Source organism: Eucyclogobius newberryi, unplaced genomic scaffold (genome assembly GCF_026437365.1).
Source record: "Eucyclogobius newberryi isolate DKJ021-1_F unplaced genomic scaffold, fEucNew1.0.hap1 SCAF_22, whole genome shotgun sequence".
Lineage (NCBI taxonomy): Eukaryota > Metazoa > Chordata > Actinopteri > Gobiiformes > Gobiidae > Eucyclogobius > Eucyclogobius newberryi.
Genome location: NW_027315857.1, coordinates 16,272,380 through 16,288,143, shown reverse-complemented (window position 1 = coordinate 16,288,143; position 15,764 = coordinate 16,272,380). Strand labels below are relative to the sequence as shown.

At 43.7% G+C, this 15,764-nt stretch overlaps 1 protein-coding gene and 1 pseudogene across 1 annotated transcript; both read right to left on the bottom strand.

Moving 5' to 3' along the window:
- Nucleotides 1-7,029: 7,029 nt before the first annotated feature.
- Nucleotides 7,030-7,971, bottom strand: LOC140371793 (dnaJ homolog subfamily B member 13 pseudogene; annotated as a pseudogene).
- Nucleotides 7,972-9,318: 1,347 nt separating this feature from the next.
- Nucleotides 9,319-9,958, bottom strand: LOC140372107 (nucleoside diphosphate kinase homolog 5-like). The gene has a single exon (XM_072459390.1). It carries the CDS (start codon nt 9,937-9,939, stop codon nt 9,319-9,321), a length of 621 nt encoding a protein of 206 aa, XP_072315491.1. The 5' UTR covers nt 9,940-9,958.
- Nucleotides 9,959-15,764: the final 5,806 nt, after the last annotated feature.

The window sequence follows — 15,764 nt, the reverse complement described above, 5'->3', positions numbered from 1 at the left end:
AACAAATGTTCAGAATCAATAGTTACTAAAAAAAAAAATTGTGAACAGGAGGGCTGTTTGAAGTGCACTGAACTGTCGAAAAGACTTTGTTTATCACCGCAGCAGAACGTGTTGGAGATGTGGTGTTTACAGAGACGGAGCCAGGTGGACGAGCAAAGTGGACGGAGCCACACCGTGTCGTCCTCACACCTGACCATTGGAGGGACGAGAACATGGGTGCTCTCATGGGAAAGTGAGAGAAATGTCTGGACAACACAGCGGCAGATCCATAACATCGCAGACGCAGGACTTCGTTTGTATGAGTTTTGTCCAGAGTCTACGGTAGAGTGCGATACTCTGCTACGATGAACGAGAGACAGAGGCTACGGTGCGCAGAGTGCCATACTCTGTGGAAAAAGAATCAACAGTTATCATCATCACAAGCGATGACGATAATATGGGTGCTGAACACCTGTATTATACAATCGGGACAATCGGGACAATCGGGACAATCGATCAACATACACAACTGTGTATACCGGTTAATGGAATATAGAGGGAAGAAAATAAGTGATCAACTTGAAAGGTTATGAAATGCATAATGTATAATGTACAATGTATAATTGACATGACAGTAGCTGAAGAAACACAATGGCATATTATACAGCCACTGTTGTTTGCACTACCTAAGAGAGCTTTTTTATCTGCTACAACATAACTACATCCAATGTTAATGAGATTATGAATTGAGATGGGAAATGTACCAGTTCATATGTGTAATAGGTGTGACCAAAGCGAGCAGCGGGAGGAGGTCTCTTAAGGAACCAAGAGAGGACGTATGGTGGTGTGGGGACACTTGTGGGACGTTGTGCCTATGTATCCCTTTTGTGGCCAGCCATGGTCATAACAAAGATCAGCATCATCCAGAACCATACTGCAGGGTCAAGGTCGAGAGGTTAGTGGACAGTCTGGTCCCAGTAGCACCTGATACTACGTATTTGATTCTATTGGGGTGTCCAGAGAGGTCCCTGACGAGTCCAAGTGACTGACCAGAGAGCAGCAGGTTTAAGGGCTTTCCGCTTGTACTTCTATATTTCCCATCACACCGCACAAAATTATGGACGGAATAAATTGTCTGTTTGTCAAATTACAGAAATTGACCAATCCGACTCAAAATTTAGGACAGTAATGCTGTAGAAATGTTGTGGGCCGAGAGAAAAGAAGTGTGTTCAATGTTTGAGAAATGTGCATAATTTTTTAAGTGTAAAAGTGTCATTTTAACACCAATATGAAAGACATGTTGAAAACTGAAAAGAGTAATGTGTTTGGCATATGAAACAGAAGACTAATGCTTTGATAAACAGGAGGGAAATGTGATAAAATGTGAATATATGATTATATTTCTGTGATGTATTTTATCTGCATAATAGTGATATTTTATCTGCATCATTAGTCTAAGAGAAGAACGGGTGTGTGACAGCATTTGTTTGTGAAGGGGTCGTAAAGATGGGCCAAAGGATGTTTACCCTGGGGGGGGTGACAGCCCAGAGGAGTCTGAGTAATGTTTACCCAAGGCTTGATCTCTACGGAAAAATACCAAGTGCCTTGATGTGAGGCTGACCAATGAGAAATGTGACCCGCCTATTCCAGAATATCTAATAAAACCAACCAGCATGGGAAAAAACGGTGTGAGACGCGGGGGTGAGACGCAGGAGGGTCAGCCAGGCTCCTTACAACGGCTTGGCTGACACAGTCCCCGCGTTTTCTCCCATGCATGCCACACAAATGTCTGATGTTTCTGTGTCGTTTCATATTCTAGGTTGAATTGTGTTCTCGATGTGTTACGGAATAGCATCGGTGTATGTCTAATTCCATGACAGCTTCACGTTTAACCATATGGAAGGTAAATCTTTGAAGTGAACCATAGTTGACAATTTTGTAGGCAGTATTTATGAAAAATGTATTTGTAAAATGTAAGGTGATACTGAACAATATTTGAGGTAAAACCTCAATATGTGTTAATGATATTGTGACTTGTTTGATTTAGTTACTTTTGATATCCTATTCATCCAATTGCCATAAAATGTAATATTGATTATAATTTACTTTAAATGGCAAGATGGCGGTCCATTCCAGTCAAGGGTGGCTGCTCATTAGCGCATGTCGCCAGTTGGCCTTTAGCAGCTAGGTACAAAGTGGACCCAAAGTTACGTGGGCTTGCGTACCATGTGATTGCTCTGACCAATCAGAATATTTTCTATTTCTGATTTAATTTTGTTTGATCTAAATACCATCAGATTCACCCCTGCTCTGCACTTATCAGCACCTCAGAAACTACTTGGGTGTTAAGGTGAGTCCATCTCATGGTTAAGACACTGTATGATGACAAAGATTGTGCTTCTTTGTCCAGTTCAAAATTAAACTCTGCTTTTATGCTAATTTTTGTTATTCAGTATCATGAGATGATGAATCTTACAACTGAGCGGCAGTAATGTTACCCAAGTGGGTTGCTTATCATTGATTGTGCAACAAAAGAGGAAAAAGTGAAGGCATTAAAGATAAAAACCTACAGGGATCAATTCAATTTGTTTGTGTAACAACCAAAATCACGACAGCGGTTGTCTAGTAGGGCGACAGAGAAAAACAGATTAAAACAATGTTCATAGGGATTTGGCAACGTCCCAGCGTCCCATGTCCTTAGACCCTCCATCATCCAGGAAAAACTACAAAACCTCCTTGGGAAAAAGTAGAAACCTGGAGGTGATCCACAGTGAAGGAGAGATCTGACTCTCACAGACGGACAGATGGACACAAGATAGACAGAGCTGGACCCGCTCAGGAGTAGAACCAGATCTTCCAGGCAGATGAAGGACCGTCCATATCGGGCAGAGACCGCTTCACCAGGGACTCGAGGAGCATCTGGGTCCACAGGTCCTCGGGGATGGAAGGGAGTGAGAAAAAGAAAAGGCAATGAATAGATTGCAAGTTGAATTAAATATTAAATATTGTTTGATAGAATAAGTAGTCTTTAGCAGAGGATAGTGCTCAAGCTGCCATACTTCCCCCAGCATAGTTACTCCTAGGGCAGCGTAGCTGAAACTGTAGATTTATATTTCTGTTCCTAACTGGCCTGACCATAAGTGATTTCAAAGAGGAACGTTTTAAGCCTGGTCTTAAATGAAGAGACTGTGTCGGCCTCTTTAACATGGACCGGAGCTGATCCTATAACACAGGAGCTTGGGAGCTAAACAATCTATCTCCTACTGTGCTTTTAGGGACTCGTGAGTGCAGCAGAGCAGACAATAAGGAAGAGGGAAAGAAAGCACAAAAATTATTGTTTTCAAAATGATATTGAATATAAAAAGAAAATGGCAGTTGTAAATAGAACAGTTAAAGGGGCTTAGAGAGATTATTGGATAAATTGTTGTGACACGCTATGCAGACAATCATTGCTAAGTCAGGTTTGGAGAACAATTATAGCTTGTATTAGTACACATTTTCGCTATCCAGAGATGAAAAATTGAGAGGGAGAAGTTTTGGATAATGCAAGTAAAGCTGAATCGTTTGGTAGGCAAACCTGAGTATAGAGGAAAGAAGAGAGACTGGGTAATAACATCAATATTTTAGATGATATTGGTGACAATGACAGGACAGTCAACATTAGGACGCCCAGAGTTTTGAAACTACTAGAACTCCCAACGCAGTTATTTTGACTGCTCCGATTAAAACCAATGGAATTCTGAGGGGAGTAACCACCATAGAATGTTTGTTGCTGTGCTACTCGGTGGCCAAGTGGATAAGGTGGCAGCATATGTGGTTATGGTGGCAGCACATATGCCAGAGTCCACGTGCAGCTGGCTCGGACAATTTACTGCATGTCCTTAGAGGTAGAACTTCTCAAATCTCACTTAAATTTGAAAATGTTCTCAAACTCATTACACAGAAATGTAATTTATGCAGCTACAGTAAAAGTCAAAAAGTGAGGAACACCAAAAATCTACCTAAGCAGAGTAACCAAACTGCTTTTAGATTTTGGAGTTCTAGTGTTGATTATCCATCCATCCATCTTCTTCCGCTTATCTGGGGCATGACAGTCATGACAGTGGGCGTGACCTTAAGACTCTGGCTTAATCTCAATCAAACTTTTTTTTTTGCTATTAATTTGAGCAATTTGAACTTAAACCAGCACAACAGCATATATAACCATGGTAAAATATTACAACCTTGTCAATTAATACACACATTATTAGCAGGTAATGAGGTCAGTCTTAATGAAAAACAGCAATTTAAGGACTTTATTTTTGAATACATTCTCCATAGCTCCATAGTTATGAGAATGTGACAATTTGCTCTCCTTCCTTTGAAGATAAGTCAGAGTTAATTGTCCTTTGTGTTGTTACAGAGGTGTCTGAAGGTCGTAAAAGTGTGCTTGCCTTTATGGTGATGAGCAACATTCCATCTAAACATCTGGCTTTGTTCGCATCACCATTGTTTTGAATTATCTCCAGATAAGGCCTTTTTAAAGATGCTTTGGGACATACATTTCCAACAGTTTTGTCAACCTGGAGGAAACGTTGCTGTGGTGGTGAAGTTGTGCTTATATTATTAAGTTAATTTCTTGAACTTGGTTTCCGAAGTTCATCAAAGGAGGATAGTAGAAAAAGCTTCAGTTGTAGTCATCTGGACTCAGTTTGAAAAAGTAGACGTTTCGACTCTCATCCAAGAGTCATTGTCAATAAAAGAATTTAGGTCGAGAACTCCGATATTAATACTGTTCTGTGGTAAGACCCGCCCATTGGAAGGAGCCTTCCTGAAGTAGAAAGAGTTGTTTGTTTCAACAGAAACTCCCCCCTTGTATCTACCGAGCTAGCCTATTCAGAATTTTAATGGGCTATTAGAATCCTCTTTGTCTTTGTGAGACCCTGGCTCAACCACCCTCAGGGTGGTTGAGCCAGGGTCTCACAAAGACAATCGGAGTTCTCAATCGGAGTTCTCGACCTAAATTCTGTTATTGACAATGACTCTTGGATGTGAGTCGAAACGTCTACTTTTTCAAACTGAGTCCAGATGACTACAACTGAAGCTTTTTCTACTATGGAACACGCCTGGACGAATGAGGGATTACACCGACATCAAAGGAGGATATCTTAATTCCTGCAACGTTGAAGGGTTCAGACAGGTGTAGGTTGGTCAGGTGCACTGTCTGATGTATATTAAAAAAAAGGAATCACCAGGACTTGGTTTCTAAAGAGGCCTTTTCAATTCTCAATAAATCAAAACTGCCTCTTCGAACATTTAAGAATCAAATTGATGGTGAAGTCACTTTAGCCCTTTCACCTGGAGGAGTTAGCGCCTGTGTTGAGGTCACGCAATCTTGAAATATTTTGTTTGACTTTCACTCAACCAAATATTGAGTGAAAGATTTCCTCTACGTCCTCAGGTGTGGTTCTCACAGGTCGATCATTCACAGCATTCTTCTCCAGAGCATTGTCAGTCTAAATACTTTCCTTTTTAGCAACACACCGTTCCAAATATTTCTTTTGTGTAAGTAGCATGTGCTCTTTTTTGTTCTGTTCACGCTCTTCCTCAAGCTTTTCCAGAGCAGTTCTCAGTAGAATATGCTCAGTGAGTAGTTGCCTGTACTTTCTGTCCGTCTCCCTCATGCGAGCTTTGCGTTCCAATTCCTGTTTTAAGGCCTGGCTGCGGCCGCTTTCGTACTGCTCACGGACCTCAGAAAGCAACTGTTCAGTGTCACGCAGCTCCTCCTTCAGCCTCTGATTTTCGTTCTTGGTACGAGTCAGTTTTCTTTCCTTTTCCATCCTTTTGCGGATTAGAAACTCCTTGTTTGTATGCAGGCGCTCCTCAACGACAGCGGCTAAATGGGCTTTCTTGTGTAAGCGCTTCCACGTTTTGTCTCGCTCACTGTTCATATTTGCAATGAATTTCTGATTCACCCCATCGAAAGCCTCCTGTGCGTGGTCATCATCTCTCTTCATGAAGATGTTGTTTAATAAATCACTGATCTCATTAAACTCTTCTCCTTCGCTATCCATGTTGGATGAGTTGTTTGTCGGAGAGAGAGTGAAAAAAGAAAGAGAAAGCGCGAAAGAGACGACGGTGGGCCTGATGTTGTTAAATTACCTGTATGACATCATTCCTTTGACTTCACCATCAATGACATCACAACATTCTAAAGACAGTGATGAGGAGGCAGGACTGTGACACTTGGATACCAACCGCCATAAAACACCAAAGAAGATGGTTTGTAAAAAAGAATAAAGTCTAAAAAATAAAGTAGATGGCGGTAAATGCACTTTTGCAGTTGGCTGCCAGCTGCCATTAAAAGCAAGATCATTCATCTACATTTGGCTTGTATTATAGTTTAAAAGAGCTTCAAGTGAGGCTATTATAAGCTCAACATTCTATTATTTAGTGTAGTTATTTTGTATTGAAAATAGTCATCCGTATTAATAAGTCTAGGAAAGTTAATTAACAAGGTTTCTTTGCTGCTTTTAAATACAGGTCTAAATGTAATCAAATTATATTATTAGGCCTATATAGCTGTAATATAATCTATGGGTAGCTCTTCGGGCTTTGCTGAATCTAAAAGTAGCTTGCGTGCTGAAAAAGTGTGGGCACCCATGCTTTAGTCCTAGTTAACTTATCTAGTCCTGACCCAAAGACACGTTTGACGCTCAAATGTTCAATCGTAAATTGTAGGATAAATAAAACATTTACATTTTGAGATCGTTTTATTGACTTTTACTCAATTATAACCAAATATAGAATGAAAGAAAGTCCAGACAGTTTCCTTTCTGGCAACACATCCTTCCAAATATTTATTGCGTTTACGTAGCATTTACTGTTGTGCTCGAACGTTTTCTCAAGCTTTTTCATGGCAGTTCTCAGCAGAATATGCACAATGAGTAGCTGCATGTACTCTTTTTAATCTATTTTATGTTTTACAAAATCAGCAATTTAACTCAAGCACAGATACAAATACTTAAAACACAAAACATATCAAATGAAACTGTTTTAATGTCATGTACATCATAAACGCAGCGCCTGTTTGATCAGACTTTTACTTTTAGCAGAAAGATGGTCAGGGAAGAGGATGTTAAATGTGAAGATGAGGTCTCCTTTTTGTGAAGGGTCACAAGGCAGCGGCATTCCCTCTCCGGGCACCACTTTTTTGTACGATGGGTGCACAATGTCATTGAAAGCGATCATGATGTGTCTGCCATCCAGAGTGTCCACTGGCACATGGAAACCAGTCAGTGCCATCTCCAGAGACGCTCTTGTATGGTAAATCAAATCATTGTCCAGTCTTTCGAACAATTTGTGAGGCTTCTGACGCACAATGTACACAATGTCTGCAGCTATGTTGTTCGGGCCTTGATCTCCCTCTTGAGGAAATGTTATTCTTGTGCCCTCTTTCCATCCAGGCTTTACAGTTATTGTCAAAATCTTGTCCCTGATGCTAGATGTGCAGCTGTTGTCATTCATGACTTTGCGCGATATAGTTCTTTTTTTGGTGCATCCATGGAAAAGTTCCTCCAAGGTCAAATGGAGGTCTTCTTCAATGGGTTCATCCCTAATCTTTTTTTCCCCAGGAATTAGGCCTCCAAACTGAAGAGGAAGGTCATTTATATAAAAGTTTGAAAATGGATTGTCACTCCCAAAAAACTGTTTAAATGTTTTTTCCGGATTGTCGTGGTAAACATATTTTGAGGACCAAGCACCACCTGTGGCAAATTCAGTCGGAATGCCACAATTTAAACCTTCTTCTCCGAATTTATCATAGGTGGCCTTTTTACGAAGGTCACTTAAAACATCAAAGGCTTCACCCAATTGTCGAAACTTCTCATAGTTTCCTGGCTCTCTGTTGCTGGATGGATGAAACTTCAGAGCAAGACGTCGATACGCTTTTTTAATTTCTGCATTGGTCGCATTTCTGTTTATTTCTAAAATCTCGTAATAGTCTCGTCCCATTGTTTCCCTTGGTAGGGTTGTTGTTGGCGGAGTTACTTTTAATGGCAGTTCTTCTTTGGTGTTTTATGGCGGCTGGTATCCAAGAGCCAACTGCAGACAACTGATGACCTGATTTTAAGCAAAATTTTACTAGATGACATCATTCCTTTGACTTAACGTTCAATGACATCACAACATTCATGCATCACCATGGTAACAACATTCCAAAGGCTTATTGACGTCACAACATTCTAAAGGCCACCAACAACAACATAATTTTGAGTTAGGTTATGGTACAGGTTTTCACACACTGTAGCAGGGATTTTGGACAGCTCCTCCACACAGATTTTCTCTAGATTGGTCAAGTTTTAGAGGCTGTCAGTGTGAAACATGGAGTTTTAGCTCCCTCCAAAGATTTTCTATTGGATTTAGATCTGGAACCTTGATATCCTGGCTGGGGGTTTAGGTATTTGCCATTCCAGAACCTTGACATCCTGGCTGGGGGTTTAGGTCGTTGCCATGTTGAAAGACCCAACCATGACCCATTTTCAATGCTCTGACCAGCTCCTCTTGTGTAGTTCTGGGCTGATTTCTCACCTTTCTTGTCATCACCTATACCCCACAAATGAGAACTTGCGTGGAGCCCCAGTCCAAGAAAGATTGACAGTCATCTTTAGTCTCTTCTATTTTCTAACAATTGCTCCAAAAGTGGATTTTTTTTCCCCTGTAGCCCTTTCCAGCCTTGTGGAGGTCAACACATTTGTCTCTGGTCTGGTGTCTTTTGACAGTTCTTTGGGCTTGCCCATGGCAGGAGAACATGAGTCTGACTGAGTGTGGGGTGGACACGTGTCTTTATACAGCTAATGAGCTTAAGCAGGTGGTACTAATTTAGATTAATAAGTGGAAAAGAGGGGGACCTTTTAACGGCAGAGTAACAAGTGTTTGCTGATTGGCAGGTAAAAAAGCATTTGGCAATCATAAAAAAAGGAATTCTGTTTTTTTTAATTTTCCACTCCGCCTGAAGGAACTGTCGCTATGGTGGTTTAGTTTTGCTGATATTAGAAAGGCAATCTCCTGAACTTGGTTTCCAAAGCTATCCATGAGGATCTCTTAACCCCTGCAACATGGAAGGGTTCAGAGAGGTGTAGGTTGATCAGCTGCACTGTTTGAAGTAAAAAAGCAGTCACCAGGACTTAGTTTCTAAAGAGGCCTCAATTCTCAGTAATTCAAAACTGCCTCTTCGAACAATTCAGAATCAAGTAATTTTATTTATTTCTCCCTTAATATCCATTTTAATCCCACCCTCGTCCATGTCATACTATAGTAATACAGTACAATTTACGAAGGTGTTTACTAATTCCTTTCCACTTATTCCACTTCAACACTGATTTGAGGCTGATTTGGGTTGTTTGCAAGGAGCCAGTCAGCAAGCCAGATACAGGGGTTGGATGGCTTTTGCTTGCACAGTTCAGTTAGTCCCATTAACAAGGTGGGGTTCATGTGCTTGCTCAAGTATTCTTCTGTTTTCTCTTTGGGTGGAAATGGCTCTATTAGAGTATTTGGGAAAATAAACTTGATCTCCCTCTCAGCGTCAACGAAAGATTCACTACCATGCACAGCATTTTTAATGTCAGATGTGCCATAAATAGCTCTGAGACTCTCTGGTTGTGTCTCTCTGGCCTTGGAAATGCTGGTAGGTCCCATTATTAACTTCCAGTGGGAAATGGCATTTTCTCTTGCTAGTGTGTAAGCAAGTATGGGTCCAGACATCATGAAAGTGATCAAACTGGAAAAAGTTCGCTTTCCACGCTGGTGAGCATAAAAATCAGTGCACTGCTCTTCGCTCAGATGTACCATCCGCCTCTGAACAATAGTGAAACCTGAATGAAGGATCACATCCTCAATCTCTTTGGCTGTATGCAGAGCATCTGGTTTAATCAAGGCTAAAGTCCTTTCCACGTAAAGACGGTCCAATGTACTTGTCCCCATTTTGCTGTAAAATCTGGCAACACTTTAAAACAGATTATCCATGTGACCTTTAGCTGGGAGCTGTGGTTTTAATTTTAATATTTTCAACTGAAAAGGTGCATTTGCCGCCACCTACTGTAGTTGAACGTCTTCAAAGTATGTTTTACGCTATACAGTAAAAAAGAAAAAAAAAAACGAGGAGAGAGAGAAGACAAAGAGACAGAGAATGAGAGAACGTTTTAAATACCTAGGATATCTATGATATCAAGTGTATGACATAATTCCTTTGACTTAACGTTCAATGTCATCACAACGTTCTTTGCATCGCCACGGTAACAACTTTCAATGACATCACGGCATTCTTTTTTGACGACGACGGAAAAAAAATAGTTATATATTAGGCGGCTTAAGGCCCCTGGAAAGTCGGGCCGTCCTGGCGAATAAGAAGAAGGGGATGTTGTAATAATAATAATAATAATAACTTTTATTTATATAGCGCTTTTCAGTGACCCAAAGACGCTGAACATAATAAAAAAGGGGGGGGGGTATTTACAGACAGGGGGGACAACACGTACAGAACACATTAATATACAGATAAAATGAACAAGACAGAAGAAGTAGAGAGAAAAATATGGGGATGTAACAGGGGGTAGAAGTGTAGGCAATGGGGTGGAGGAGGCTAGGGGTAGGGGAGGTCATAGGCTTGGGTGAAGAGGTATGTTTTTAGGCGGGATTTGAATGTTGTGAGTGAGGGAGAGTGGCGGACAGGTTGGGGGAGGGAGTTCCAGAGTCGGGGTGCTGTTCGGGAGAATGCTCTGTCGCCAAAAGTTTTGAGTCGGGATGTTGGTGCAGTCAGGGTGAGAGAGGAGGAGGATCGGAGAGCTCGGGTGGGGCGGTGGGGGATGAGGAGGTCAGACAGGTAGGGGGGGGCAAGGTGGTGAAGAGCTTTGAAGGTGAGGAGGAGTATTTTAAAGTTTATGCGCTGCTTGATGGGGAGCCAGTGGAGAGAGCGGAGAACGGGAGTGATGTGATCACGGGACCGGGTGTGGGTGAGGAGGCGGGCAGCGGAGTTTTGGACCATTTGGAGTCTATGGAGGGAATGGGAGGAGATGCCAGTGAGGAGGGAGTTGCAGTAGTCAAGGCGGGTTGTAAATGTGCAGGACATCACGAGTATGGGAAGTGTGAAGGAGGAGCTAAACTGAAGTGCTGTAGCTGTGGGGAAGAGGATAGCGCTGCATACGGGGTATGTAGGTTTAGCAAAAGAGCTTCTGAGGTGCAGAAAATTAAGGACTCTCAAAGTAAATCTATTGCGGATGCAGTCAAGAAAGTGTCACGTAAAAGGTGAAAGTAGATATAGTGAGAAGCCAGCGCTGCTCCCAAGTGTGAAGGTTCCAAGTGTGGAGGTTCCAGAATTAATGAGAATACCCTGGTTGTGGATATAGAGGATTTTGTACTCTTTATGGTGGATGTTGTAAACTGTGCTGATCAAACTCAAAAGAGAACTGAAAGGATCAGGATCATTACTAAAGCTGCAGGAAGATTCCTTGGAACAAAAGAGCTTGATTGGGCAGAAATAGAAAACAGGCTAAAGGCGCTAAATGGGAGTCAGAGTGATGGGAGTCTACTTTTGGGGAATCAGAGTGATCAGAGTAAAGAAATGGAGGTAGGGGCATCGCTGGTCTCCTGTCCTCACCCAATCCAGTAGATGCACGGCTGCCAAGCAACAACAACAATGGAAGTATCACAACATAAAGAATGAAGCCTAAAGAATAAGGCAGTGTCTACAGAGCCGCGAAACTGCCATGTTATTTTGTGCCGCGGCTCCTGAAACTGCTGGGCTATTTGACCGCGCCGGGTTAGACCGCGCCGAGTTAGGGTTAGGTCTTGGGGTTAGGGTTAGCCATGGGGCTATATGGGCGTGCTGCGGCTCCCGAAACTGCTGGGCTATTTGACCGCGCCGCGGCTCTGCAGCCACGGCCAAAGAATAAAGCTGTACGGCGGAAGCACCGAACATCAAAGAAGGAGAGGAAGATGAAGATGAGTCAGCTCTGGAATAAAGCTGGAAATAATTAAGTCTAAAGAATAAAGTCTGGCGGTAATGTAACACTTGGATACAAACTGCCATAAAACAACAACAACAACGTGCTAAATAAAATCTAAAGAATAACGCCTAAAGAATAAAGTCAGACGGGGAGACGAATTACCAAGAGTAAAGTCTGGAGAATAAAGTCTAAAGTCTAACTTCAGTGGGTGGTGGTAATGTAACGCTTGGATACCAACCGCCATAAAACACCAAAGTAGAAAAAGAACAGAATAAAGTCTAAAGAATAAAGTAGATGGCGGTAAAATGCACCTTTGAAGTTGGCTGCCAACCACCATTCAAAGCAACATATCTCCCGGTCCTTGCGGGTCTATGGGCAGGAACGCGTAGGAGGAAAGGGCCTTCGCCCGCATGAGGATTGGCCATACTGGACTCAATTGGTCACTGAGTAGGATAGGCAAACATCCGACCGGTCTGTGTGGTCACTGTCGGGTGCCAGAGACTGTCGAGCATGTGCTGATTTGCTGTGAGGCTTATGATAGAGAAAGGGCCGATTGGCCTTGTGGTTTCGGAACAATGGGCGGGAGTTCAATCTGCGGAACGTTCTGGCGATCCAGTCACAGGGTTTGTGTCAGGCTGTGGTTGCTTACTTATGTAGTACAGGGCTGGGTAAACGTTTATAGAGGTGGGGGGTCTTGGAGACTGAGCCGAGGATGAGGAGCAAGAGGATGTTCTAACGCGCTTTGACTTCATGGGCCTAGAAACGACAGAGTGATGGAAGAAGGACTTCTAAAGGATAAGAGGGTCTGGAGAGACGGGAGATGGCGGAGGAGAGTGGATCGGTGGTCGAAGACGTTCTGGACGGCGTGGAGGAGCAGCCTTTTCTGGCTGCACGTGCCCGGAAACGTAAAAAGTCCCTTAGCTCGTCCGAGGGTTCTGGGAATGAGCAGCAGGATGAGGCTGAAGCTATTGATATCCGGGGTGAGAGCAGAGACTGTAAGGTGATCATAAAGCTTGCACAGGATAGTGCATCCTTTAAGGAGTGGAATTCAGTAGCATTGTCAAAGAGCCTAACTGTAGCTGTGGGAGTGATCAAGAGTGCGAGTGTCCTTAGAGATGGCTCGCTGCTGGTCGTGTGCAAGGACGCGGCTCAGCAACGGAAGGCGATTGGAACTAAACGTCTGGGTGGAAAGGACATTCTTGACGGTGTGCCACAGGGTTCGGTACTCGGTCCAATTCTGTTTACTCTTTATATGCTGCCATTAGGCAACATTATCAGAAAGCATGGCATTAACTTCCACTGCTATGCAGATGACACTCAGCTGTATTTATCAATGAAACCTGATCAGAGCGATCAAGTAGACAGACTTAGTACTTGTGTGAAGGAGATAAAAACCTGGATGACACTAAACTACCTGCTTCTTAACCCTGAAAAAAACGAGGTCATTGTGCTTGGCCCTAAGCATCTACGAGACGCTCTATCTGAGCAGATAGTCACACTGGACAATGTTAGTGTAGCCTCCAGTTCTACTGTAAGAAACCTTGGAGTCTTATTTGACCAGGAGCTCTCATTTAAAGCTCATATAAATCAAGCTTGTAAAACAGCCTATTTCCATTTGCGCAACATCGCCAAAATCAGAAGAATCCTGCCTAAAAGTGATGCCGAAAAACTTATCCATGCATTTGTAACGACTAGATTAGACTACTGTAACTCCCTGCTTGCAGCGTGTCCTAAAAGCTCCATAAAAAGCTTTCAACTGGTTCAAAATGCAGCAGCAAGATTACTAACAGGAACAAAAAGAAGAGAGCACATTGCGCCAGTGCTGAAGTCTCTTCACTGGCTCCCCGTCGAGTCTAGAATCAAATTCAAAATTCTACTCTTGACCCACAAAGCCATAAATGACATGGCCCCATCCTACCTCAAAGATGCTATAGAACCATATCATCCAAACAGAGCTCTTCGCTCTCAGAATGCCGGCCTTCTGGTGGTGCCAAGAGTCTCTAAAAGTACTGTAGGAGGTAGAGCGTTTAGCTACCAAGCTCCTGTGTTATGGAATCAGCTCCCGACCCATGTTAAATATGCTGACACAGTCTCTTCATTTAAGTCCAGGCTTAAAACGTTCCTCTTCGAAATCGCTTATGGTCAGAGTAGTTAGGAACAGAAAGATAAACCCACAGCTTCAGCTACGCTGCCCTAGGAGTAACTATGCTGGGGGAAGTATGACAGCTTGAGCACTATCCTCTTCTTCTTCTGACTACTTATGCTATCAAACAATATTTATTTTTTGATTCCACTTGCAAACTGTTCACCGCCTTCTTTTCTTTCTCTCACTCCTGAGGACCTGTGGACCCAGATGCCCCTCCCCTGGTGAAGTGGTCCCTGCCCTGTGTGGACGGTCCCTCATCTGCCTGAAGAGTGGGTCCAGTTCGCCTCAGTCGGTCCCTCATCTGCCTGAAGAGTGGGTCCAGCTCGCCTCCGACGGTCCCTCGTCTGCCTGAAGAGTGGGTCCAGCTCGCCTCCGACGGTCCCTCTTCTGCCTGAAGAGTGGGTCCAGCTCGACTCAGACGGTCCCTCTTCTGCCTGAAGAGTGGGTCCAGCTCGACTCAGACGGTCCCTCTTCTGCCTGAAGAGTGGCTCCAGTTCGCCTCAGTCGGTCCCTCATCTGCCTGAAGAGTGGGTCCAGCTCGCCTCCGACGGTCCCTCGTCTGCCTGAAGAGTGGGTCCAGCTCGCCTCCGACGGTCCCTCTTCTGCCTGAAGAGTGGGTCCAGCTCGACTCAGACGGTCCCTCTTCTGCCTGAAGAGTGGGTCCAGCTCGACTCAGACGGTCCCTCTTCTGCCTGAAGAGTGGGTCCAGCTCGACTCAGACGGTCCCTCTTCTGCCTGAAGAGTGGGTCCAGCTCGACTCAGACGGTCCCTCTTCTGCCTGAAGAGTGGGTCCAGCTCCAGTCTCCTTGTGTCCGTCTGTCCGTCTGTGAGAGTCGGATCTCTCCTTCACTGGAACTCCTCCAGGTTTCTACGCTTTTTTCCCAAAGAGGTTTTTTTGTAGTTTTTCCTGGCCGAGAAGGAGAGTCTAAGGACAGAGGACCCTGGGACATCGTCCCTCGCCACCACAGACATTGTCTGTCTTCATCGCCACCACAGACATTGTCTGACTTCATCGCCACCACAGACATTGTTGATTCATTTCTCCCTGTGGCCCTCAGAGGCAACTGTTGTTGTGATTTGGGGCCTTACAAAAATAAATTGATTTGATTTGATTTGTGTCTGATGCTGAAAGAAACACGGTCAGAGGAGTTATCGTAGGTATCCCTACGGCGACGTCTGTGGATGAAGTTAAGGAGAATTTGACTGGAGCTACGGTGGTGGACGCTAGGCGGTTGAAGGTGACCCGGTCTGGGGTAAGATGTGACAGCTTGTCGGTAATGGTAACACTTGAAGGGAGGTGCCTGCCTAGTAAGGTGTTCATTGGGTTCATGTGCCATGACGTTAGGCCATATGTTCCACCGCCCCTGCGTTGCTTTAAGTGCCAGCGCTTTGGGCATATTGCAGCGGTCTGTAGAGGGAGGCAAAGATGTGGTAAATGTGCAGGAGATCACGAGTATGGGAAGTGTGACGTGGGAGCAAAACTGAAGTGCTGTAACTGTGGAGAAGAACATAGCTCTGCCTACGGGGGATGCAGGTTTAGCAAAAGAGCTGCTGAGGTGCATAAAATAAAGGTCTCTCAAGGTATATCCTATGCAGATGCAGTCAAGAAAGTTTCAAGTAACGAGTTTAGAGTAAATACAAAGAGAGGGGCCAGCGCT